Source organism: Hyperolius riggenbachi, chromosome 7 (genome assembly GCF_040937935.1).
Source record: "Hyperolius riggenbachi isolate aHypRig1 chromosome 7, aHypRig1.pri, whole genome shotgun sequence".
NCBI classification, from domain to species: Eukaryota; Metazoa; Chordata; class Amphibia; order Anura; family Hyperoliidae; genus Hyperolius; species Hyperolius riggenbachi.
This window is the reverse complement of record NC_090652.1, coordinates 322,237,222-322,263,886: the sequence shown is the minus strand read 5'-3', so window position 1 is coordinate 322,263,886 and position 26,665 is coordinate 322,237,222. Positions and strand designations below refer to the sequence as shown.

At 46.7% G+C, this 26,665-nt stretch overlaps 1 protein-coding gene across 1 annotated transcript; it reads right to left on the bottom strand.

The window, feature by feature from the left end:
• Positions 1-5,010: 5,010 nt before the first annotated feature.
• LOC137525269 (7-methylguanosine phosphate-specific 5'-nucleotidase A-like) lies at positions 5,011-26,590 on the bottom strand. Its single transcript, XM_068246303.1, has 6 exons — positions 26,504-26,590; positions 17,018-17,116; positions 16,459-16,528; positions 16,320-16,366; positions 11,970-12,084; positions 5,011-5,066 (listed from the first exon to the last, which is right to left on the bottom strand). The coding sequence occupies exons 2-5, from the start codon at positions 17,084-17,086 to the stop codon at positions 11,992-11,994; spliced, it is 279 nt and encodes a 92-aa protein (XP_068102404.1). The 5' UTR covers positions 17,087-17,116; positions 26,504-26,590; the 3' UTR covers positions 5,011-5,066; positions 11,970-11,991.
• Between the last annotated feature and the right edge of the window lie 75 nt (positions 26,591-26,665).

The following is a 26,665-nucleotide window of genomic DNA, read 5'->3' as shown; positions in this document are numbered from 1 at the left end:
ATGTAGGTAGACTATATGCCAGGGCACAGGCTGATGTAGTATGGTGAGGCACAGGTAGACATCATGTCAGGGTACAGTGTGATGTAGTATGTTGGGGTACATGTAGGTAGACTATATGCCAGGGCTCAGGCTGATGTAGTATGGTGGGGCACAGGTAGACATCATGCCAGGGTACAGTGTGATGTAGTATGTTGGGGTACATGTAGGTAGACAGTAAGCCAGGGCACAGGCTGATGTAGTATGTTGGGGCACAGGTAGACATCATGCCAGGGTACAGTGTGATGTAGTATGTTGGGGTACATGTAGGTAGACATCATGCCAGGGCACAGGCTGATGTAGTATGTTGGGGCACAGGTAGACATCATGTCAGGGTACAGTGTGATGTAGTATGTTGGGGTACATGTAGGTAGACTATATGCCAGGGCTCAGGCTGATGTAGTATGGTGGGGCACAGGTAGACATCATGCCAGGGTACAGTGTGATGTAGTATGTTGGGGTACATGTAGGTAGACAGTAAGCCAGGGCTCAGGCTGATGTAGTATGTTGGGGCACAGGTAGACATCATGCCAGGGTACAGTGTGATGTAGTATGTTGGGGTACATGTAGGTAGACATCATGCCAGGGCACAGGCTGATGTAGTATGTTGGGGCACAGGTAGACATCATGTCAGGGTACAGTGTGATGTAGTATGTTGGGGTACATGTAGGTAGACTATATGCCAGGGCTCAGGCTGATGTAGTATGGTGGGGCACAGGTAGACATCATGCCAGGGTACAGTGTGATGTAGTATGTTGGGGTACATGTAGGTAGACTATATGCCAGGGCTCAGGCTGTTGTAGTATGTTGGGGCACAGGTAGACATCATGCCAGGGTACAGTGTGATGTAGTATGTTGGGGTACATGTAGGTAGACTATATGCCAGGGCACAGGCTGATGTAGTATGTTGGGGCACAGGTAGACATCATGCCAGGGTACAGTGTGATGTAGTATGTTGGGGTACATGTAGGTAGACTATATGCCAGGGCTCAGGCTGATGTAGTATGTTGGGGCACAGGTAGACATCATGCCAGGGTACAGTGTGATGTAGTATGTTGGGGTACATGTAGGTAGACTATATGCCAGGGCTCAGGCTGATGTAGTATGTTGGGGCACAGGTAGACATCATGCCAGGGCTCAGGCTGTTGTAGTATGTTGGGGCACAGGTAGACATCATGCCAGGGTACAGTGTGATGTAGTATGTTGGGGTACATGTAGGTAGACTATATGCCAGGGCTCAGGCTGATGTAGTATGTTGGGGCACAGGTAGACATCATGCCAGGGCTCAGGCTGTTGTAGTATGTTGGGGCACAGGTAGACATCATGCCAGGGTACAGTGTGATGTAGTATGTTGGGGTACATGTAGGTAGACTATATGCCAGGGCTCAGGCTGATGTAGTATGTTGGGGCACAGGTAGACATCATGCCAGGGTACAGTGTGATGTAGTATGTTGGGGTACATGTAGGTAGACATCATGCCAGGGCTCAGGCTGATGTAGTATGGTGGGGCACAGGTAGACATCATGCCAGGGCTCAGGCTGTTGTAGTATGGTGGGGCACAGGTAGACATCATGCCAGGGCTCAGGCTGATGTAGTATGTTGGGGTACATGTAGGTAGACTATATGCCAGGGCTCAGGCTGATGTAGTATGGTGGGGCACAGGTAGACAGTATTCCAGGGCACAGGGTGATTTTGCCCTCTACCAGCATAACCAGTTTCAAGAGCCTGTCTGGTTCCTAAAAGAAAAGGCCTCCAACCCGAGCTTCATTTTTTGGGGTGTGGTATCTTCACTTCTGGGGGTGGTAGTGACCCCAAACTTGGAGTGCCTGTGAGTCAATATGCCCTCTACCTGCGTACCAAGTTTCAAGAGCCTGGCTGGTTCCTTACAGAAACAGCCTCCAACCCTATCCCTTCCTCATAGACTTACATGGAAAGCATCAAAGCATAATTGTCTTCTTTGTTTCCCCTATAACCCCAACCCTACCCGGCTGGCTGCAGGGCAAGCTGGCCCAAATCTGTTAAGCTTCCATGCACCCACACCTGGGTTAATTTCTAAAACCTCCAGGCACTCCAGGATCCAGTGGCGCTCTGCCAGCTCGCAACGTGGGTCCTGCCAGCGAACAGGGGAGAGCACCACTGGATCCTGGAGTTCCAGGAGGTCTTAGAAATTAACCCAGGTGTGGGGGAGGCTTAAAGGACTTATGAGCCCAAATAGGTAAAAAAAGAGAAGTACCTTAATCACTTTTAAATGCACGGAGGACACCATCCACGCCCTCCGTGCAGTTCCGCTGGGTCCCCGCAGTGTGATAGCCCCCCGTGCCGCTCCCGACCCCACAGACGGAGTCGGGCTCCCCTTCCTCTCCTAAGATGGCCGCCGGAGCTGGCCGCAGCTGTGCAGTCCGCATACACGTTAGTGCGGCTGCGCAGCTCTAGGGCCTCCCCCCTCGATCCACGCTACTGGAGGTGCCTGGAGGTTTTAGAAATCAATTTCTGGCCAAAAAACAGGACCAGCTTGCAACGTGGGTCCTGCCAGCGAACAGGGGAGAGCGCCACTGGATTCTGGAGTGCCATGGGGTGTTAAAAAAATTAACCCTGGTGTAAGTGGGGGGTGGAGGGTTAAGAGATTTGGGCCAGCTTGCCATGCAGCCAGCCAGGCAGGTATAGGGTTGGGGTTAGGGTTACAGGGGAAACAAAGTGGAAAACAATGCTTTGATGCTTTCCATGTAAGTCTATTTGGAAGGGAGAGGGTTGGATGCTGTTTCTGTTAGGAACCAGCCAGGCTCTTGAAACTTGGTATGCAGGTAGAGGGCATATTGACTCACATGCACTTCAAGTTTGGGGTCACTAGCAACCCCCCAGAAGTGAAGATAACACCCCCCCCCCCCCCCAAAAAAAAAAAAATGAAGCTACGGTTGGAGGCCTTTTCTTCTAGGAACCAGCCAGGCTCTTGAAACTGGGTATGCAGGTAGAGGGCATATTGACCTACATGCACAACACATTTGGGGTCACTATCACTCCAAGAACTGGAGATACTGTACCCCAGAAATGGAACTTAGGGTTAGAGGCCTTTTCTGTTGAACCTAGCAGTGGAATCAGTCAGCAGGAGGTACATGCAGCAGCAACAGGAGGAGTAGTGTGTGACAGCAGCAGTATTACAGTATGGCACCTAGCGGTAGTGCCACAGCAAAAATAATAAGAACCAGGCCTAATTTAATTTGCAGGGGGTTGTACTGTTGATGGTTGGTCGGCCATAGCACTTTTCCCAGCCACCTCATGTCCTCTCACCGACAGCAGGGGCTAGGAAATCACCTTTAACCCAAGCCTGGTTCATCTTGAGGAAGGTGAGTCCACAGACTGTGTGGACAGACCAGGGCGCTTTTCTGTGACCATGCCAACGGCCGCACTAAAGCATCTCTCAGGCAGCACGCTAGAAGGGGGCAGGACAAGACTTCCAGGGTGTACTGCGTGAGCTCCCTCCAGATCTCCAGCCTCTTGACCAGTACTCCATGGAGTCAATGGGGGCCTTGGTGTCAAGCCCGCTGAAGGACCCCATGTAGTCTGCCACCATGTGGGTCATACACTGGTGCTGATTAGAGGCGGATGCTGCTGCTGAAGGCACCTCCTCTCTAGGTAGCTCTACCATGTAGACTTGCCTAGTCAGACACAGCAGATCTCCTGGGCACCTGCTGCTCCTGGCTGCAGGCACTGGCTGCTGTGTTGGCTAGACAGGGGCAGGGGGGTTGGAAGGTTTCCTCCAGTCTGCAAACAAGGGCCCCCTGCAACTCCCTTGTTTGATGCTCTGGGTCTCTGCGCTGCATGAACTGACCCAGCATGTCCTTCAGTCATGGGTCCAGGATTCCCGCATCTGGATCACCCTGGGGTCTCTGTGCAGACTCCGCAGCATGTGCACAGCCATGAGGAAGAGGTGCGCCACAGCAGACACATCATAGTCATCACCCCCCTCTGAGACAACACGCCTGTCCTCCTCCTGTTGTGCCCAATGTCGTTGACCCTTATATGCCCTCTCCACCCTCGCACCACTGCAGCTGCACTCTGCACTTCTCCTTCAACTTCCAAGCCAGGAACCTCCAACTCCTCCTCCAACAAGTGCAACTCCTCCTCCTGAGAGAGGTGGACTGCGCAGCTGAGTGCTGATCCAGCTAAGTCAGGGCTGCCTCTCCCTCTTCCAGCAGATCGAAAATTGCCCTGTCCAGCAGGCAAACCATGGGCCCCCATTCGCAGAGGGATGTCCGTTCCCAGCTCACCATGTTGGTTCCCTGCAGGAAGGGAGCCAACACTAGGCACACCTGACGCATCTGCCTTCAACAGGGCCGGATTTCCCATAAGGCACTGTAGGCACGTGCCTACAGGCGCCTTTAAGTGGAAGGGGCGGGCCCCAGCAGGCCCCCCTGGAGAGATACAAGTTGCAGCTTTTGTGATCCCTTCCCACCGATAAAGATTTCCCCCTACCGCTCTCCTATCCGCCTCAGATGCAGGTGTCCTGTGTTGTGCGCCTTTCTCCTCTGTCCCTCTGATATAAGATGCAGGCAGCAGCGCTCTGTCCCTCCAACGGCTCTGCATTACAGTGACGGCAATCTTCTGCAGTGTGTCTTTAAGGGCCCTTACTTGATGAGGTCATCAAGTCAGGACCCTTTCACTATAGAAGGTCGCCTCCGGTGTATGCAGAGCGCTGCCAGCAGGACAGAGGATGAGTGCCCTTTCCTGCATCCTGCATCAGAGTTAATGGAGGAGAATGGAGCACAGCACGGGACACCTGCATCTGAGGCAGAGAGGAGCGCTTGCAGAGTTTGGAGTCAGATCTTCACACTCCTGGCTGGTGACCCGTTTTTAAAACTACCATGAAGGGAGAATGCAGAGGCTTTGCGGTAAATGCTGAGTCTCCCTGTAGTTGGCTTGCAGAGCACAGCACGGGGATATGGGGATATTTGCATTGGAGGGAGGAACAGGGCACATCACATACCTCAGATAACGGAGAGCACTAGATAAGTCCTTCCTTTGAAGTGAGAATCCTGTCAGAGGAAATATAGGAGAAGAGGTGATTGTGTCTTAACCACTTGAGGACCACAGTCTTTTCGCCTTTTAGGGACCGGAGCCTTTTTTTCCCATTCAGACCACTGCAGCTTTCACGGTTTATTGCTCAGTCATACAACCTACCACCTAAATGAATTTTACTTCCTTTTCTTGTCACTAATACAGCTTTCTTTTAGTGCTATTTGATTGCTGCTGCGATTTTTACTTTTTATTCATCAAAAAAGACATGAATTTTGTCAAAAAAATTATTTTTTTTAACTTTCTGTGATAAAATTTGTCAAAGTAAAATTTCTGTATATTTTTGTCCAAATTTATTGTGCTACAGGCCTTTGATAAAAAAACAAAACAAAAAAAAAAAACATTCAGTGTATATTTATTGGTTTGGGTAAAAGTTATAGCGTTTACAAACTATGGTGCCAAAAGTGAATTTTCCCATTTTGAAGCATCTCTGACTTTTCTGAGCACCTGTCATGTTTCATGAGGTTCTAAAATTCCAGGAAAGTATAAATACCCCCCAAATGACCCCATTTTGGAAAGAAGACATCCCAAAGTATTCACTGAGAGGCATGGTGAGTTCATAGAAGATTTTATTTTTTGTCACAAGTTAGTGGAAAATGACACTTTGTGGGGAAAAAAAACAATAAAAATCAATTTCTGCTAACTTGTGATCTTCATCAATGACGCGTAGTACAGAAGCCATCATTAGAGGAGCGACAGAGAGGAGACCAGGTCTGCATTCTCAGAGAGCGGCTGGAGTAAGTATGACTGTCGCTGTGCTGACACCTGAGGGGAGGGGACACACCAGCGGGGGGAAAGGGGGGGGGGGAAGCACACATATGCGGGGAGGGGAAATTGGGCAAGCTGACCGTACGGGGAGCCAGGCAGTGATCTTGGCGGCCACTCTGATACACACATGCCGCTGCCACACTAATTACACAGGGAAGGAAAGCGGACCACACAGGGAGCTAATGCAGGGAATCCCCAACGTGGCGGCAGGTCGCGGTTCGTATCTGCGGGTGTTGGTAAGTCGGGTATTCCCTGCATTTGCCGTATAAGACGCAGGGACTTTTCCTCCCCATTTTGGGGGGAGAAAAAGTGTGTCTTATACGTCGGAAAATACAGTATTTCATGTCTGATTAGCTTCTCATTATTCTCATCAGTGTCAGATATTTCAGCACTGACAAGCTGATATTTGCAGGTCAAAACATTTCCCACACTCAGCATTTCAATATGTCTTCTCACCAGTGTCAAATATTTCAGGACTGACAAGCTGATATTTGCAGGTCAAACCATTTCCCACACTCAGCATTTCAATATGTCTTCTCGCCAGTGTCAAATATTTTAGCGCTGACAAGCTTATATTTGCAGGTCAAAACATTTCCCACACTCAGCATTTCCATGTCTTCTCACTAGTGTCAAATATTTTAGCGCTGACAAGCTGATATTTGCAGGTCAAACCATTTCCCACACTCAGCATTTCCATGTCTTCTCACCAGTATGATATATGATTCAGCACTGACAAGCTGATATTTGCAGGTCAAACCATTTTCCACACTCAGCATTTCAATACGTTTTCTCACCAGTGTCAAATATTTCAGCACTGACAAGCTGATATTTTCAGGTCAAACCATTTCCCACACTCAGCATTTCAATATGTCTTCTCACCAGTGTCAAATATTTCAGCACTGACAAGCTGATATTTGCAGGTCAAACCATTTCCCACACTCAGCATTTCCATGTCTTCTCACTAGTAACAAATATTTCAGCACTGACAAGCTGATATTTTCAGGTCAAAACATTTCCAACACTCAGCATTTCAATATGTCTTCTCACCAGTGTTAAATATTTCAGCACTGACAAGCTGATATTTGCAGGTCAAACCATTTCCCACACTCAGCATTTCAATATGTCTTCTCACCAGTGTCAAATATTTTAGCACTGACAAGCTGATATTTTCAGGTCAAACCATTTCCCACACTCAGCATTTCCATGTCTTCTCACTAGTGTCAAATATTTCAGCGCTGACAAGCTGATATTTGCAGGTCAAACCATTTCCCACACTCAGCATTTCAATACGTCTTCTCACCAGTGTCAAATATTTCAGCACTGACAAGCTGATATTTGCAGGTCAAAACATTTCCCACACTCAGCATTTCAACATGTCTTCTCACCAGTGTCAAATATTTCAGCACTGACAAGCTGATATTTGCAGGTCAAAACATTTCCAACACTCAGCATTTCAATATGTCGTCTCAGTTCTCACCAGTGTCAAATATTTCAACACTGACAAGCTGATATTTGCAGGTCAAAACATTTCCAACACTCAGCATTTCAATATGTCTTCTCAGTTCTCACCAGTGTCAAATATTTCAGCACTGACAAGCTGATATTTGCAGGTCAAAACATTTCCCACACTCAGCATTTCAACATGTCTTCTCACCAGTGTCAAATATTTCAGCACTGACAAGCTGATATTTGCAGGTCAAAACATTTCCCACACTCAGCATTTCAATATGTCTTCTCACCAGTGTCAAATATTTCAGCACTGACAAGCTGATATTTGCAGGTCAAACCATTTCCCACACTCAGCATTTCAATATGTCTTCTCACCAGTGTCAAATATTTCAGGACTGACAAGCTGATATTTGCAGGTCAAACCATTTCCCACACTCAGAATTTCCATGTCTTCTCACTAGTTTCAAATATTTCAGCACTGAGAAGCTGATATTTGCAAGTCAAACCATTTCCCGCGCTCAGCATTTCCATGTCTTCTCACCAGTGTCAAATATTTCAGCGCTGACAAGCTGATATTTGCAGGTCAAACCATTTCCCACACTCAGAATTTCCATGTCTTCTCACTAGTGTCAAATATTTCAGCGCTGACAAGCTGATATTTGCAGGTCAAAACATTTCCAACACTCAGCATTTCAATATGTCTTCTCACCAGTGTCAAATATTTCAGCACTGACAAGCTGATTTTTGCAGGACAAACCATTTCCCACACTCAGCATTTCAATATGTCTTCTCACCAGTGTCAAATATTTCAGCACTGACAAGCTGATATTTGCAGGTCAAACCATTTCCCACACTCAGCATTTCAACATGTCTTCTCACCAGTGTCAAATATTTCAGCACTGACAAGCTGATATTTGCAGGTCAAACCATTTCCCACACTCAGCATTTCAACATGTCTTCTCACCAGTGTCAAATATTTCAGCACTGACAAGCTGATATTTGCAGGTCAAAACATTTCCAACACTCAGCATTTTAATATGTCTTCTCAGTTCTCACCAGTGTCAAATATTTCAGCACTGACAAGCTGATATTTGCAGGTCAAAACATTTCCCACACTCAGCATTTCAATATGTCTTCTCAGTTCTCACCAGTGTCAAATATTTCAGCACTGACAAGCTGATATTTGCAGGTCAAACCATTTCCCACACTCAGCATTTCAACATGTCTGCTCACCAGTGTCAAATATTTCAGCACTGACAAGCTGATATTTGCAGGTCAAAACATTTCCAACACTCAGCATTTCAATATGTCTTTTCAGTTCTCACCAGTGTCAAATATTTCAGCACTGACAAGCTGATATTTGCAGGTCAAACCATTTCCCACACTCAGCATTTCAACATGTCTTCTCACCAGTGTCAAATATTTCAGCACTGACAAGCTGATATTTGCAGGTCAAAACATTTCCAACACTCAGCATTTCAATATGTCTTCTCAGTTCTCACCAGTGTCAAATATTTCAGCACTGACAAGCTGATATTTGCAGGTCAAAACATTTCCAACACTTAGCATTTCAATATGTCTTCTCAGTTCTCACCAGTGTCAAATATTTCAGCGCTGACAAGCTGATATTTGCATGTCAAACCATTTCCCACACTCAGCATTTCAACATGTCTTCTCACCAGTGTCAAATATTTCAGCACTGACAAGCTGATTTTTGCAGGTCAAACCATTTCCCACACTCAGCATTTCAATATGTCTTCTCACCAGTGTCAAATATTTCAGCACTGACAAGCTGATATTTGCAGGTCAAACCATTTCCCACACTCAGCATTTCAACATGTCTTCTCACCAGTGTCAAATATTTCAGCACTGACAAGCTGATATTTGCAGGTCAAATCATTTCCCACACTCAGCATTTCAACATGTCTTCTCACCAGTGTCAAATATTTCAGCACTGACAAGCTGATATTTGCAGGTCAAACCATTTCCCACACTCAGCATTTCAACATGTCTTCTCACCAGTGTCAAATATTTCAGCACTGACAAGCTGATATTTGCAGGTCAAAACATTTCCAACACTCAGCATTTTAATATGTCTTCTCAGTTCTCACCAGTGTCAAATATTTCAGCACTGACAAGCTGATATTTGCAGGTCAAAACATTTCCCACACTCAGCATTTCAATATGTCTTCTCAGTTCTCACCAGTGTCAAATATTTCAGCACTGACAAGCTGATATTTGCAGGTCAAACCATTTCCCACACTCAGCATTTCAACATGTCTGCTCACCAGTGTCAAATATTTCAGCACTGACAAGCTGATATTTGCAGGTCAAAACATTTCCAACACTCAGCATTTCAATATGTCTTTTCAGTTCTCACCAGTGTCAAATATTTCAGCACTGACAAGCTGATATTTGCAGGTCAAACCATTTCCCACACTCAGCATTTCAACATGTCTTCTCACCAGTGTCAAATATTTCAGCACTGACAAGCTGATATTTGCAGGTCAAAACATTTCCAACACTCAGCATTTCAATATGTCTTCTCAGTTCTCACCAGTGTCAAATATTTCAGCACTGACAAGCTGATATTTGCAGGTCAAAACATTTCCAACACTCAGCATTTCAATATGTCTTCTCAGTTCTCACCAGTGTCAAATATTTCAGCGCTGACAAGCTGATATTTGCATGTCAAACCATTTCCCACACTCAGCATTTCAACATGTCTTCTCACCAGTGTCAAATATTTCAGCACTGACAAGCTGATTTTTGCAGGTCAAACCATTTCCCACACTCAGCATTTCAATATGTCTTCTCACCAGTGTCAAATATTTCAGCACTGACAAGCTGATATTTGCAGGTCAAACCATTTCCCACACTCAGCATTTCAACATGTCTTCTCACCAGTGTCAAATATTTCAGCACTGACAAGCTGATATTTGCAGGTCAAATCATTTCCCACACTCAGCATTTCAACATGTCTTCTCACCAGTGTCAAATATTTCAGCACTGAGAAGCTGATATTTGCAGGTCAAAACATTTCCAACACTCAGCATCTTAATATGTCTTCTCAGTTCTCACCAGTGTCAAATATTTCAGCACTGACAAGCTGATATTTGCAGGTCAAAACATTTCCCACACTCAGCATTTCAATATGTCTTCTCAGTTCTCACCAGTGTCAAATATTTCAGCACTGACAAGCTGATATTTTCAGGTCAAACCATTTCCCACACTCAGCATTTCAACATGTCTTCTCACCAGTGTCAAATATTTCAGCACTGACAAGCTGATATTTGCAGGTCAAACCATTTCCCACACTCAGCATTTTAATATGTCTTCTCACCAGTGTCAAATATTTCAGCACTGACAAGCTGATACTTGCAGGTCAAACCATTTCCCACACTCAGCATTTCAACATGTCTTCTCACCAGTGTCAAATATTTCAGCACTGACAAGCTGATATTTGTAGGTCAAAACATTTCCAACACTCAGCATTTCAATATGTCTTCTCAGTTCTCACCAGTGTCAAATATTTCAGCACTGACAAGCTGATATTTGCAGGTCAAAACATTTCCAACACTCAGCATTTCAATATGTCTTCTCAGTTCTCACCAGTGTCAAATATTTCAGCACTGACAAGCTGATATTTGCAGGTCAAACCATTTCCCACACTCAGCATTTCAACATGTCTTCTCACCAGTGTCAAATATTTCAGCACTGACAAGCTGATATTTGCAGGTCAAAACATTTCCAACACTCAGCATTTCAATATGTCTTCTCAGTTCTCACCAGTGTCAAATATTTCAGCACTGACAAGCTGATATTTGCAGGTCAAACCATTTCCCACACTCAGCATTTCAATATGTCTTCTCACCAGTGTCAAATATTTCAGCACTGACAAGCTGATATTTGCAGGTCAAACATTTCCCACACTCAGCATTTCAACATGTCTTCTCACCAGTGTCAAATATTTCAGCACTGACAAGCTGATATTTGCAGGTCAAACCATTTCCCACACTCAGCATTTCAATGTCTTCTCACCAGTGTCAAATATTTCAGCACTGACAAGCTGATATTTGCAGGTCAAACCATTTCCCACACTCAGCATTTCAATATGTCTTCTCACCAGATATTTGCAGGTCAAACCATTTCCCACACTCAGCATTTCAATACGTCTTCTCACCAGTGTCAAATATTTCAGCACTGACAAGCTGATTTTTGCAGGTTAAAACATTTCACAATTAGCATATTAATATGCTTCTTACCAGTGTCAGATATTTCATGTCTGATCAGCTGATTATTGCAGGTCATCTTCTCACCAGTGTCAGCTATTTCAGCTCTTACTAGCTGATTTTTGGAGGTTAAAACATTCCTGACACTTTGGCATATCAAAGGGCTCTATTCACAAAGGGCAGTTTGGTAAAATAATTTTGGTCGGTAAAGGCCCTCATTTGGTATTTTACACTTTTTTTTTCCAAATTCAGTAAAGATTTTCCGCATGAGGCAGAAGTTTGGTAATTTACTAATCAAACATGCTTCAATTCTCTAAGCCCTGCTCGGTAAGTTTCACTTACCAGCTGTGGAGCAGGTCAGCGGTGGGGCAGGGAGCTGCGTGTATGTGTAATAAGTATCATCTGGTTGTTTACCTCACATGCAACCTTCAAATCTTCAGTGACTGAAAATGTGCTCATTTTCTTCAGTAACGTTCAGGGCTGTGGAGTCGGAGCAGATTTGGGTACCTGGAGTCCTAATACATTTAAACTGTAATTAAAAGAGAAAAAACTGATAAGATGTTCTATTTTTCAGATAACAAGTCATCATAAATAATTTATCATAAATAAATATATACAGTGATAGCAGTGCTTAGTCCACAAAAATGAAATAAAGCAATCAAAAAACAAGTTACTTGTCCTGCTGCAATAAAGCAGTCACCATATTTATAAAATGGGATATACACCTATCTGATTGTGACAATATATTTGTATACACAGTAATCTTTTATGCATATTAAAAGAACCCTGAGCTCTGAATAAAAATGAAATTTGGACTTACCTGAGGCTCCCTCCAGCCCCCTGTAGCCTGGGAGGTCCCCCAGCGTCCTCCTGGTCCCGGTAATCTGACGACTTCAGCTGAAGTCACCCCACCGTGTCTCATCATGCTGGTGGGCATAAGAGACCTGCGCATGCACGGTTCTCTAAGACTGAACCTCGCAGGACTCTTACGCCAGCTGACGTGATGGTGTGCAACGTGTGTGGGGAGAAGCACAAGCAACTTCAGTCACCAGATTACCAGAGCCTGGGGACCCGGAGAATGCCGGGAGACCACACGGATTACGGGGGGCTGGAGGAAGTCCCAGGTAAGTCCAAATTTCATTTTTATTCAGAGCTCAGGGTCCTTTTAAATAACTTGTATGCTGTAAGAGCCCGATGTGTAGTTGTGTCACTAGTAGGGATGGTCAATGAGATGCAAATAATTCTGTGTTGCTGCAGGTTTATGCAAATTTTGTAGCCCTTACGCATTTACGCATTTCTAGCGTTTCTGCTATGTGTGCGCCCAGCCTCACACTTAGGCCTTGTTCACATTATAAATTGCCAGTGGAATCACAATCGCTGAGCGCTTTTGTGAGAGCTTTTGTAAGTGCTTTCCTCAGCGCTTTCAGGGCGATTTGCGCTTTTATAAGCGCTTTTCAATGCGCTTTTTTTTTTTTAACTTCCTGACAGGCATGGGATTTCCAGTGAAAAAGCCACTTCAAATCAAATTTGTAATGAAGCTTGACCTCAGTATGAGCCGTCGACCAGTTAGAGCGGGCGCACAGAACTCGCGAACACCAGCTGCATATGCGGAAGTGATGTCACTTCCGCATATCAGTGCGGTGTCTGCTAGGTCCTATCTCCTGCTCTAGTGGTTGCTGGCTGATTGGAGGCCTGACACTACACTGCTCCTGCCTGGCAGTGGGGACAGCTGGGGGGGGGGGGGTGGCTGGAGGTTGTTCAGGGGGGGAAGATGCCCCAATTTGCAAAATGTGCGGATGTCCGTGGAAAAGGGCGCAGTTTGGAGAGAAAAAGGCGCACCGTGTGGAGAATGAAGCGGAGCTGGAAGAGAAAGGGGCGCAGCTGGGACAGAAGGAGGCGCAGCTGGGAGATAAGGGGCGGAGCTGGGAGAGAAAGGGGTGGAGCTGGTAGAGAAAGATTGGAGCTGGGAGATAAAGGGGCGCAGCTTGGAGAGAAGAAAGCGCACCGTGTTGAGAATTGGGCGGAGCTGGAAAAGTAAGGGGCGCAGCCGGGACAGAAGAAGGCACGGCTGGGAGAGAAGATGGAGCAGCTGGGAGAGAAGAGGGTGGAGCTGGGAGATAAAGAGGCGGAGCTAAGGGGCACAGCTTGGAGACAGAGGCAGAACTAAGAGAGAAAGGGGCGCAGCTTGGAGAGAAGAAGGCAGAGTGTTGAGAATTGGGCAGAGCTGGAAAAGTAAGGGGCTTAGCCGGGACAGAAGGAGGCACAGCTGGGAGAGAAGAGGGTGGAGCTGGGAGATAAAGAGGCGGAGCTAAGAGAGAAAGGGGCGCAGCTTGGAGAGAAAGGGGACCAGCTGTGACAGAAGAAGGTGCAGCTGGGAGAGAAAGGGGCACAGCAGGGTGAGAATGTAGCGGAGTGGGAAGAGAAAGGGGCGGAGCTGGGAGAGAAAGGGGACCAGCTGGGACAGAAGAAGGCGCAGCTGGGAGAGAGGAAGGCGGAGATGGGAGATAAAGAGGCGGAGCTAAGAGAGAAAGGGGCACAGCTTGGAGAGAAACATTCCCACTCCTGTGCAAACCTCACCATTTGCTTATCAGGAGCATGGGCACCCCGGTTTCCTCACACGTACCAAAGCATACAGATAAGTTAATCGGAAGATTAGCAACAGTTTCTGTCTTCCTCCCTCTGGAGAAAGTGTGCGCTGGAAGAGATTTGATGGTAACTCACCCGATCACACTTTCCAGCGGCAATATACATGGCGACTATGGCATCATATGACATGTTATTTCTCACAATGCAACAAGGTTCCCACGGTGTGATGTCAGTATCTCAGTGCTGTGAGGAACTGACATCACACTGTGGGAGGGTTTTCACCACAAAATCAGCCATACAGCGCCCCCTGATGATCCATTTGAGAAAAGGAATAGATTTCTCATGGGAAAGGGGGTATCAGCTACTGATTGAGATGAAGTTCAATTCTTGGTTAGGGCCCATTCACACTTGAGCGTTTCGCCAGCGACTAATGCAAATCGCCAAGCGCAAACATGTAGCCTGCACCATTTTCAGGCGATTTCCTGGCAATCGCATTTCAGTGCTATAGAAGCGCTAAACGCGATCACAGAAAAATTGCTGCAGTGTCCAGTGATTTTTCTGCATTAAAAATCACTCCCGCAAAACGCAGGCGGTAATCGTCGGCGTTTTTCGCTTTTAAGTGTGAAGGGACCCTTACGGTTTCTCTTTAAAGGACACATCCAGGCTAATCAAATAAACAAAAATCAACTTACCTCGGGCTTCCTCCAGCCCCTGGCAGCCGTACTGTGCCCTCGCCGCAGCTCCGCTCCCCACTGGTGGCCTGGGCTCCTCTCCGGTCTCAGAGGCCTAGCTGCACTCCATCGTGCGTCTCATGTAGTCGCGCTGACGTCATCTGAACTGTACTGCGCAGGATTCTGCGCCTGCGCAACACAATCCGGATCACATCAGTGCAATTCCATGCGCCGGACATTGGTGCGCAGGTAGATGCCGACCTCGCACCGGAGGAGATCGGGAGCCACCGGAGCTGCGGCGAGGGCACAGGACAGCTGCAAGGGGCTGGAGGAAGCTGATTTCTCTTTATTTTTTTGCCTGGACCTTCCCTTTAAGGCCTCATTCACATTGCGTTCCGCTCACGTAAGCGCTGGGCTTTTTTTTGGTGCAATTTTTCTTTTTTGATTCCCGGCGCTTGGGTGGGCATTGCGTTTTTGGGAAAAGTGCTTTACTAAGCGCTTTTCCTGAATGCTTTTTTAATTCACTCCGTGACGCAAGTTAGGAAGTGAACTCTTTGACCTGGAAAAGAATAATATAATTTATTCTTAAAAACATGAACGCAATTGCTGCACAAAGCGATTTTGTGAGCGTTTGCATTTTTCCTATACCTTCCATTGAGGCAAAATCGCCCCAAAAATGGACCAGGCGCCGCTTTGCTGCATGCACAGCGCACGAAACGCGCTGATATGAACCGTCTCATAGAGATTCATTGCACAATCATTTTGTGGGCGGTTTTAAAAATCGCCTGTGCTTGAAAAAAGGCCAAAAACGCCCCCAGTGTGAACGAGCCCTCCAGGTATTAGAGGCAGAGAATAGCACAGCCAAGTCATTTACATGGTTTACAAGAAAGTAATAATGTCATCCTCCATATTAATCTCACATCAGCGTGCTTTACATAGGTGGGGCAGTCCTAATCTAAGCACTGCTCACTGGATGCTAAGGAAGGAAAGTGTTATTGTGATCGAGTCCCTTACCTCTACTGCACACATAGAGAATACGTACCTTACACCTAAACTTTCGGTATATGGTACGTCTCATTTCTATAGGGGATGGTGCAAACTACTCAATAACGCACAGCATGCTATGACCTGGGAGTGCCTTGCTATTGCAGAGAAACCTCTGTGTGGTTAGTTATGAACAACCATAATAGAGGGAAGTGGAATATGCAACTCAAAGTCCCCCTTCAAGTAAAGAATTGTTTACCCCACACATTCCTTATTGGAGCAGAGGCTGGCTTGCAGTTACATGTGTGGGCAGGGGTGTGGCCATGTATGCAAGGCCACACCCACCTGACAACACACCAGCCTCTGCATTGCAGCAAAAGCTGACCTGCAGTTAGGGTTGTTCGGGATAGAGAAACATTAGTGCTGCAACCTATTAGAATCTTGTTTTCATGCTGACAACACAAATAAAAGTAAGCACTAGTTATTAGCTGCTGGGAGTATTCTGTATAATTCTTCCACCCACCTTCTTCCTGCACTCCTCAGTAACCATCTTGCTGTTGTCAATAATATCTGTGTAGGAGAGATGGGATAAGATGGCCGGCAGCGTTATTATCCAGGGAATGTCACAGCAGACCAGTAGGGGGCAACAGCTGCATACTCACTATAGCAGGTGGGACTCCTTTCACCATTGTACTGGAAGCGGCTCAGTGTCATGTCAAAGTCAGAAATGACCTGCAGAAAAAGATACCAGAAAGAAATGAATGAGTATTCCCAACTCTGCGTATGCATGTCAGAATCCTTATGGATGGAGGAACCGCCCACCCTGTAGGATGTATGTGTCACTACAGTAAACCAGATAAGCTGTATGGGCTTGAATAACTAAGCTGGGCTGCCAAAGCAGCACACTGTAGTGACAAATGCTATAGCAGCACAGCTTAGTGAATCAAGTCTTATGAGTGCATTATATTTTACTTCCTGTTTTGTGCAGACTTGTGAGTGTGACCAGGTCAAAGGGCGGCGACCATGTTAGGATACCGGAGCTGTTTACAGATGAACAGAGAGGGATGCAGCCACAAGGGAGGTGCGGTAAGAGATTGCACACCGCCCCTTACACTAGCATAGTGTTCGATTTTCTATGTGTATACAACTAAGGCTTATTTTCGAGGGAGGGCTAATTTTCAGGGAAACACAGGTACATTTTCATCCTTCAGCAAAACCTACCTGTAATTTCCGATCTCCTCCATTCTGTAGCGCCACGATTAGTTCCTGCACACGCTGTGGGTCTCTCATACGAACGGTTTCCTTATTTAGTTTGGGAATCTGTCATTCACAGAAATAATGGCCAGTATCAATGAAAGCTAAAAACAATGCTATATTCTATGAATAAACAATTCAATACATGGTTCTGCCCAATAGCTATAGCAACTCCAAACCTAAATAGGCAATGTCACATGCCCCAGACAATGTCTCCATACCACAAAACAAGGTGTTAAGGGGTCTTGTAACAAGATGGTGAAACATTTATTATGGCATATAGACAAGAACTACAATATAGCAATGTAACCAGGGCTGTGGAATCGGAGTCGGAGCAATTTTGGGTACCTGGAGTCGGAGTCGGTGGTTTCATAAACTGAGGAGTCGGAGTCAGGTGATTTTTGTACCAAATCTATAGCCTTTGTAAAAATTAGACTAAGGAATCAGAGTCGAGGAGTCAGAGCAAATTTGGGTACCTGAAGTCGGATGAATTTTGTACCGACTCCACAGCCCTGAATGTAACCTCCAGGTTTTCTGGGGGTTATAAGAGAAACATAGGTGATGACCCCACTAGTAGCCGAGATGGAGACGGCCAAATTATAGGATAAAATATAAAAAAATAAAAAATAAATCATAAAAGTGAGGTGTTCTCTTACATCTCCAGAAGATAGGACACCAGTTCAACTGGAATTTTTTTTATTATTTAAAACACAGACAGACAACGCGTTTCACAGGTACTGGCCACTTCCTCAGGTCAATACACAGTGCCAATACACAAGTTGGCCATGCACACCCCCACCGCACACCATCACCCCGGCCGGCGTTAGTCCTGTGCATGCGCGCTTCAGTCTCAGAGAACCGTGCATGCACAGGACTCTCACGCCAGCTGGCATGATGATGCGTGGTGTGCGCGGTGCCAGCGTGACCAGGAGAGTAGTCAGAAGGACCCTGGGGGACCTTGCGGGCTATGGGGGCTGGTGGAAGCCCCAGGTAAGTTCAAATTCCGTTTTGAACCTGATCTAAGGGTCCCTTTAACCTTCCTGGCGGTAAGCCCGTGCTGAGCACGGGCTATGCTGCCGGAAGACACCGCTCAGGCCCCACTGGGCCGATTTGTATAATTTTTTTTTGCTACACGCAGCTAGCACTTTGCGAGCTGCGTGTGCAATGTGATCGCCGCCGCTACCCGCCGCTATTCGTTACGCCACGGCCGCCCCAAACCCCCCCCCCCCAGACCCAATCGGTGCCAGGCAGCGATGTGGGGTGGATCGGAGTCCCCTTTGACGTCACGACGTCGATGACGTCAGTGACGTCATCTCGCCCGTCGCCATGGCGACGGGGAAAGCCCTGCAGAAGATCCCGTTCTTTGAACGGGATCTCCTGATCTCCGGCGATCGGAGGGGCTGGGGGGATGCCGCTGAGCAGCGGCTATCATGTAGCGAGACTTTGTCTCGCTACATGAAAAAGAAAAAAAAATTAAAAAAACGCATTTGCTGCCCCCTGGCGGATTTTTAGCAAACCGCCAGGAGGGTTAAAGGACCACCATTGTGAAAAATGTTTACATTTAAAATACTCGTGTTTGCATACAAGTACATTTCTCCATGACATTCAAATGTGCTATATATTAGTTATATCTCATATTCCTGCTGCTTTCATAAGCCAGTAAAAAGCAAACAGTTTTGGAACTAGTCCATCTTTTTATGGGGGATTCTCAGAGTTTTTTTTATTTTCACAAGCACTTATTGAACATCAGTCGGTCAGTCCAACTTCTAAAATAGTGTGTTGTGATAAGGGAGGCTGGCAAGTATCTTTGTACAGATTCTTTACAGGGATTGCTTTTGACGACAAGAAAGGAGATAAGAACCCCCCCCCCCCCCCCCCATGAGGAGATGGATTTGTCCAAAATCTGTCAGATTGTTCCTGCTTACTGTAAGCTAAAGCAGCATAGGAGAAAAGTAATTTATAGTGCATTTTAATCTGGTAGAAATATACCGTATTTTTCAGACCATAAGACGCACTTTTTCTCCCCCAAAAGTGTGGGGGGGGGGGGAAGTCCCTGCGTCTTATGGTCCGAAGGTGCTCCCCATAAGTGGATGGGTCTGCCGCTTGTGTCCCATCTCCGTGTCCTCTATCACTTTCTCTTCATATCCCCCATGTGACCTCAGTGGCCCCTGTGCCCTCCTCCCTGTATCTACGTGTCCCCATGTGTGTAGTGCCCTGCGCACCTGTCTCCGTGTTCCCCTTCCCCCACGCCCGTTATGTCTGTTCCTCTTTTGCCCTCCGGTCCCAGGGTCTCCTGGTCCGGGTGTCCTGTCAGATACTCACCAATCAGTTGAAGAGTAGTCCCGCGACAAGATGCAGATTCACGCGATCGTGTCCAGGCTGATTCATGTGTTCGTGTCCGGGCTGAAGATTAAGAGGAGTCCCGCGATGAGATGCAGATTCGCGTGTTTGTATCCAGCTTCACAGAACTGAGCCAGCGCCGCGCGGCCAATCAGATGCTGCAAAACGTCCATCCAATCCCTGGCTCAATAATAGCGCTTTGGTCCCGCCTCCGGAACCATCGAGTCCTGTTATCATAGAAGGCGGCGGTGATTGGATGGATGTTTTGCAGCATCTCCATCTGATTGGCCGAGCGGCGCTGGCTGAAGAAAGTCCTGTGAAGCTGCATCTCGCCGCGGGACTCCTCTTCATCTTCAGCTGATTGGTGAGTATCTGACAGGACACCCGGACCAGGCGACATGGGGACCGGAGGGCAAAAGAGGAACAGACATAACGGGCATGGGGGAAGGAAGACAGACACGGAGACAGGTGCACAGGGCACTACACACATGGGGACATGAAGATACGGGGAGGAGGACACAGGGACACGCAACACAGGCCACTGAGGATACACATGGCAACATAAGAGATGTGAGTATCTCACAGGACACCTGGACCAGGTGACATGGGGACACAGAAGGGGGGAAAACACAGGAATAAGGGGGTATAAGAGACGTGGGGGAAGAGGACACGGAACAGAGGAAACACCAGACCATTGAAACTCAGGGGGAGGCAGAGGAAACACAGGCGAACAGAAGAGACAGGGGTGGGGGCAAAAAACACACAGGGAGGAAGAAGAGACACAGGGGGCAGAGGAGAAACAGGGAGACAGAGGAGGACATGGAAGGCAATGGAGGTGGGTCTTCTGTGAGACAGAAGAGACACGGGAACAGAGGAGACACAGGAGGGACAGAAAAGGACACGAGATACAAGGGGAGATAATTGGGGGGATTGAGGGGAGAAGATGCACAAGACGCCCCTGCACCATGGACGCACCAAGTTTAGCACCAAGTTTTTTTCCCTGAATTTTGTCAACCCAGGTGCGTCTTATGGTCCGGAGCGTCTTATGGTCTGAAAAATACGGTACTTCTTATAAGTATGTGTACACAAGTTTTTCTTTGCAATAGTGGCCCTTTATGTATGACTGCATTTGCTGCATGCTTGTTTCAGATGTGTGATTCAGCCACCACTGATGCATGAAAGATCAGCAATACAGCCAGGCAACTGGAATAGTTTAAAACAAAATAAATATGGCAGCCTCAATATTGCTCTCAGGTCAGTTGTTCTTTAACCACTTAAGGACCATGGGCTTATACCACCCTAAAGACCAGGCTGTTTTTTATGAATTAAGCCACTGCAGCTTTAAGGGCTTGCTGCATGGCCACACAACACAGCACACAAGTGACTCCCCCCCCCCCCCCCCTTTTCTGCCCACTAACAAATCTCTCTATTTCTTTATTTTTCTAATAAATGACATTTTTTTTTTAAGGACCGCCAGCCAATCATCATGATCAGCTGTCATAGGCATCAGCCTATGACAGCCGATCACTCTTATGTCTCCCAGGGGGACAGCCATGTGACACGGCTGTCCCCAGTAGAGATGGCCCGAACGTTTCGCCGGCGAACGGTTCCCGGCGAACTTCGGTGGTTCGCGTTTGCGGTGAACCACAAGTTTTTTTCAAAAAAGTTTGGTTTGCATTTTTCCCATAGACTTTAATGCCGCCGACTTTAGCGGTTAATAGCAAAGTCCCCTTACATAGCAAAAACACCAAATTTGCAGGGTATGTAGAGGAGGGCAGTGACTACAAGAGGGAATTTGTTTTTTTCAAAAGACCTTATAGTCTTTGAGAAAATCGATTTTAAAATTCTCCTTCTGACCGTGGAAAAATTAACCCCCTGCCGACTTTAGCGGTTAATAGCAAAGCCCCCTTAAAAGCTAGAAACACCAACATTGCTGGGAATGTTAAAAAGAACAGTGGGAACAAGAGGAAAAGGGAAAAGCGCAGGTTTCTGCCGAACGGTAAGGTAAGGGCCTGAAACTCACCAGCCCAGAGCCCCCTTAAACTCCGTACAAAGCCTGAAAATTTGGAGTCGCTCAGCCATACCGTTCGGCAGAAACCTGCGCTTTTGTACCCTCATAACCTAGGCCCCAATGAAAGCCTATGGGAGATTTTAGCACCCCCATAACTCTGGTTTGCAGAGATGTAGGGAATCCAACGTTGGAGTGCAAGTACAACAATATGCCTTCTACCTGCATCTGACATGTCGTGAGCTTCAGACTTTGCTAACGGACATGGCGGGGATTTACGTTCGTCACCGCCATCATTGCCAAAAAAACAAGCTTTTGTGACCCTAGGCTATGACCTCTTTGGCCTAGGGGCCCCAAACTCACCAGTCCTGAAACCCCTAAAAGTCACTACAATGCTAGAAAATTTGCCACTGCTGAGCCGTCGTCCTTTGAAAAGATTTGAGATTTTTGAAAAGTGAAATAGGGAGCCCCGTGGGACTTAGATCGGTGAATGGGAATTATATTCCCATTCACTGATCGGGGGGCTAGCGGCAGGCAGCGGGAGCGCTCCCGATCGCGCGCACCATGCGGCGGCAGCAGCAGAGCCTATCTGGACGAGCAAGTTTGTCCAGATAGGCTGAACTGGTGAAAAAGAAAGCAGGAAACAATATTTAAAAAATATATATATATATATATATATATATATATATATATATATATATATATATATATTTTATACTTGCACGGGTGCAGCACGGCTATGCTCGTGCATGGAGGAGCGCTGTTGCCATTTAGAAAGAGTGTCCCTGTAGCTCTGGCGGTGTACCGGAAGACACAAGAAGCCTCCGGAGGATCCAGACAAGATTTGTGCCAGAATTTTATCGGATGTTCACAGATGCAAAGGACTAGACCTGAAACACAATCCATACCTAGAAGGCATTGAACAGTTACCTGATTTTCCACTCATTGTACAGTATAGATTGCAGTATTAGCATCAGATATTTAGTAGACTAGACATGAGATTTGATAAGTACACTAAAGCTGGCCATACACTAGGCCGATTACCCGCCGATTGACAGCAGATTCCATCACTGGGATCGAATCTGCTGTCACATCGTTCACGCTAAATGCTAAATTTCGATCTATTTCATCCCGAAATAGATCGATCCTGTCGATCGCTCCCTGCGGGAAATTACCGTAGATCTCCCGCGGGTAGGGAGCGCATCGCTAGCGGCGTACGATCGACGCAGGTATACATTAAGTGAAGCTGGCTCCCGGCATCTTCTCCGCATCACCTCCCGGCTGGCATCTTCTCTGCATCACGACATCCGGCATCCGCGTATAACTTCCTGTGTCACTGCAGTGACAGCGGAAGTACAAATAGAGGGCGCTCTATATCAACTTCCGCTGTCACTGGAGTGACAGAAAGTTATACGCGGATGCCGGATGTCGTGATGCGGAAGGTGATGCGGAGAAGATGCCAGCCGGGAGGTGATGCGGAGGAGATGCCCGGGACCAGGCTTCAGGTAATGTATGCGGGGGGGACAGGCGACAGTGGCAGCTCAGCACATGGTGAATCGGTTTCAGGCTGAAATCGATTCACAATCTGTTTGCAGTAAAGGCAGCCATACGATCCCTCTCTGATCAGATTCCATCAGAGAGGGATCTATCTGTTGGTCGAATCGGACGACAAATCGACCAGTGTATGGCTACCTTAAGGCTAGGTTCACTGTGGTCAGCTGCATAATGCACACATTATAATGAGTGTGAGCTGCAATGGAGACTGGACATAGACTTTAAAGGGAATCTGTAATGAAAAAATAAACATCCATTGGGGGATACTTACCTCGGGAGGTGAAGCCTCCAGCATCCATCGCTGGAAGCCCCGAACTCCATGTGCTGCAATATTTACCTACCGCAACCCAGCCAGAGCCCAAGCGGAGAGCTTCTACTGCGCCTGTGCTGGAGCCCTGAAGGTAAATATTGGCAAGGTAAGTATCCCCTCCCCAGCAGCTGTGTTTTTTTATTTATTTATTTTGCAGGTGTACTTTAAGACAAAGCCTGCATGCAGCGAGTTGGAATAACATGATCAGTTACAATGCATTACTGTGAACAGGCCCATAGTATTGCATGGGCACAGAGCGATGGCATGCAGAATTATTCTACAACGCAACCGAGCACTGTGAACTAGCCCTGAATCTAATGAACATCTATTAAAAGGGTACATCAAATCAATGTATTGGTATATTCAGGAGCACTAATGGGGTTCATGTAACTCTACTAAGCTTGATTAGTTGTGCCTGCAATCAAATCAATTCAGTGATCATACCTAAAGAAACAGTCATGTACAAAACAAAACAAAACAAAAAATGCCAATAGGTTAAAATGGACTTCCTGGCATCTAAACATGTAAATCAATCTAGCAGCCATTCTTTATTATCACAGTATGAAACTTGAAGAAATGCACTACCCCACGAAGGTCCTAACTGATGTGCCCAGGCAGGCTCAATCACCACTTGAGCAGATGATGAAAAGAAGGTGTAGCCGACACCATCACTTGCTCTTTTACTTTTATTAAAAGACCGTCATTAGTATACAGATGACAAAGTATACAAGTAACAGCGACGTTTCAGAGCGTTCAGCCTGCTCCTTTTTCAAGCCATGACAGTCTCAAAGTACTCCGTTTGTAATCACATATATATACCACATCACATATTCAAACTACCCAATGACAGGCTTTCATATCCTGTTAAAGGACTTCCGAGGCCAAAATTAATAAAATCACACTGTACCTTTTTATTATCAGAATCCACGGAGGACGTCCTGCCCGTCCTCCGCTCCGTTCCGCCATCAATGCAGGTTTTTCCGTTCCCCTATGGCTTGGCCCGACCCCACCGAACGGGTCGCATCGATTCCACCTGTAAGATGGTAGTAGTACGCGTAGTAGTAGTACGCTTTGCCGCTAGCACAACTGCGCAGCCTATTGCCCTATACTTGGGGAGCATGCTGAGACCTAATACGCGGCGGAAGGCGGGCAATAGGCTGCGCAGTCGCGCTAGCGGCAAAGCGTACTACGCAGCCGCGGAGCATGGCGGCGGACATCTTACAGGTGGAATCGATGCGACCCGTTCGGTGGGGTCGGGCCAAGCCATAGGGGAACGGAAAAACCTGCATTGATGGCGGAACGGAGCGGAGGACGGGCAGGACGTCCTCCGTGGATTCTGATAATAAAAAGGTACAGTGTGATTTTATTAATTTTGGCCTCGGAAGTCCTTTAAGCCAATCCCCGTCCGTTATATCAAAAGCGGACCTAATGGGGAACTTGTGTACAAGTATATGGACCAATGGCGAGAGACACTCACCTGTGCCGTGCGTCCGTCCCACAGAGGCTGAACCGAGGCCGGTGTGCCAGGTGGGACGGACGCATGGCACAGGTGAGTGTCTCTCGCCATTGGTCCATATACTTGTACACAAGTTCCCCATTAGGTCCGCTTTTGATATAACGGACGGGAATTGGCTTAAGAGGATTTGAAAGCCTGTCATTGGGTAGTTTGAATATGTGATGTGGTATATATATATATATGTGATTACAAACGGAGTACATTGAGACTGTCATGGCTTGAAAAAGGAGCAGGCTGAACGCTCCGAAACGTCGCTGTTACTTGTATACTTTGTCATCTGTATACTAATGACGGTCTTTTAATAAAAGTAAAAGAGCAAGTGATGGTGCCGGCTACATCTTCTTTTTATTATCACAGTATAAAATCCTTGGCAATCAATACCTTCTTGTGTAATCCAAAGTGCCAGTTATTTGACTTCTTCCAGGACCTAGGCCTCTATGCAACAGTGTGTCACTGTGGAGGTCCAGGACACGCCTCCTCTGGCTTCTATCACTAGCTATCCAGTGGTAGAGAAGCCCTCCTCCATAGCCAGAGGGAGGACTGGGAGAAAGTGGCATAGAGCCACTAGACTTCGATAGAATGGCTAGACATATATGCTTTAGCTGCCTGGAATACATCATATCTGAGCTGTTAGCAAAATGCCCATCTGATGTGACATGCAACAGTGCTCTGCTCTTTATACAGCAAGTGACTGCTTGGTGGCTGGACTGTCCCTGTGAACGTATCGCTAAAGAGGAAGTGTATATAGCAGAATGTAGTCAATTATTCAGGATACACAGTTTTACATAATCTTGGTTTCACAGCACTAGAAACACTTCCTATATGTATATACAGTATTGCTGTCTATTGGCCTGTAACCTTGCCCTCCCAGTGATGTCATAGCCTAGGCTGTTTAGCTAAGCGGAATTCTCCTCCCGGAGCGTTCAGGGAGACCAGATATTTTCTACTGGATTTGGAACATGGAGTATAGAAATGGGCAGCACAGTGGCGTAGTGGTTAGCACACCCGTGGCGAGTGTTGACCCCAGTTCAAATCCCAGCCAGGGCACTATCTGCACAGAGTTTGTATGTTCTCCCCGTGTCTGTGTGGGTTTCCTCTGGGAACTCTGGTTTCCTCCCACATCCCAAAACCATACAGAGAAATTATTCGGCTTTCGCCTACAATTGGCCCTAGACTACAATACATACACAACATGTTACATCCATAGACATGTGACTATGGCAGGGATTAGATTGTGAGCCCCTCTGAAGGGACAGTTAAGTGACAAGACAATATACTCTGTACAGCGCTGCGTGATATGTCAGCGCTATATAAATACTACATAATAATTCCAGAGAGCGGCACCTGACAGCACTTAGGATGTCACCTCTCGTGATACATTTCAGAATGTTAATCAGGGAGAGGAAAGATTTTCCAATGGGCACACACTGGCTTAATCATTTATAAATATTGTAAAAAAAAAAAAAAGTTATTATTGATTTTCAGTAGAGTGACACAACCAGCCACTATTGGAGCCAAAATGCCTTCCCATCCTTAATGTTGTGTTCCTAGTGAATGAGCCCCTATGTGGAAGCCTGCAGATCTCATTAGCATGTCACCAGCAATGTAGCTGATCAGGGTCACTCACGAGACTGATCACTAGACAGGTGCAGATCTCCAGATGCAGCACTTACACAGAGATCTGTGCTCTGAGCTATTACAGGCTAACCAGCAGCATCTACTCACACCAAGCAGCCTTCCTAGCTAGCTCTGCAGCTGTGGCTGATGACGTATCACATGGTTTGTATACAGTACTTCCGGGCTGCTGAACCTTGCTGTATGCTCTGCTCTGTCCATGGAGAATGCCCCCAGCTCCCTCTACTGGCCAGACGTATGTATAGCACTGGG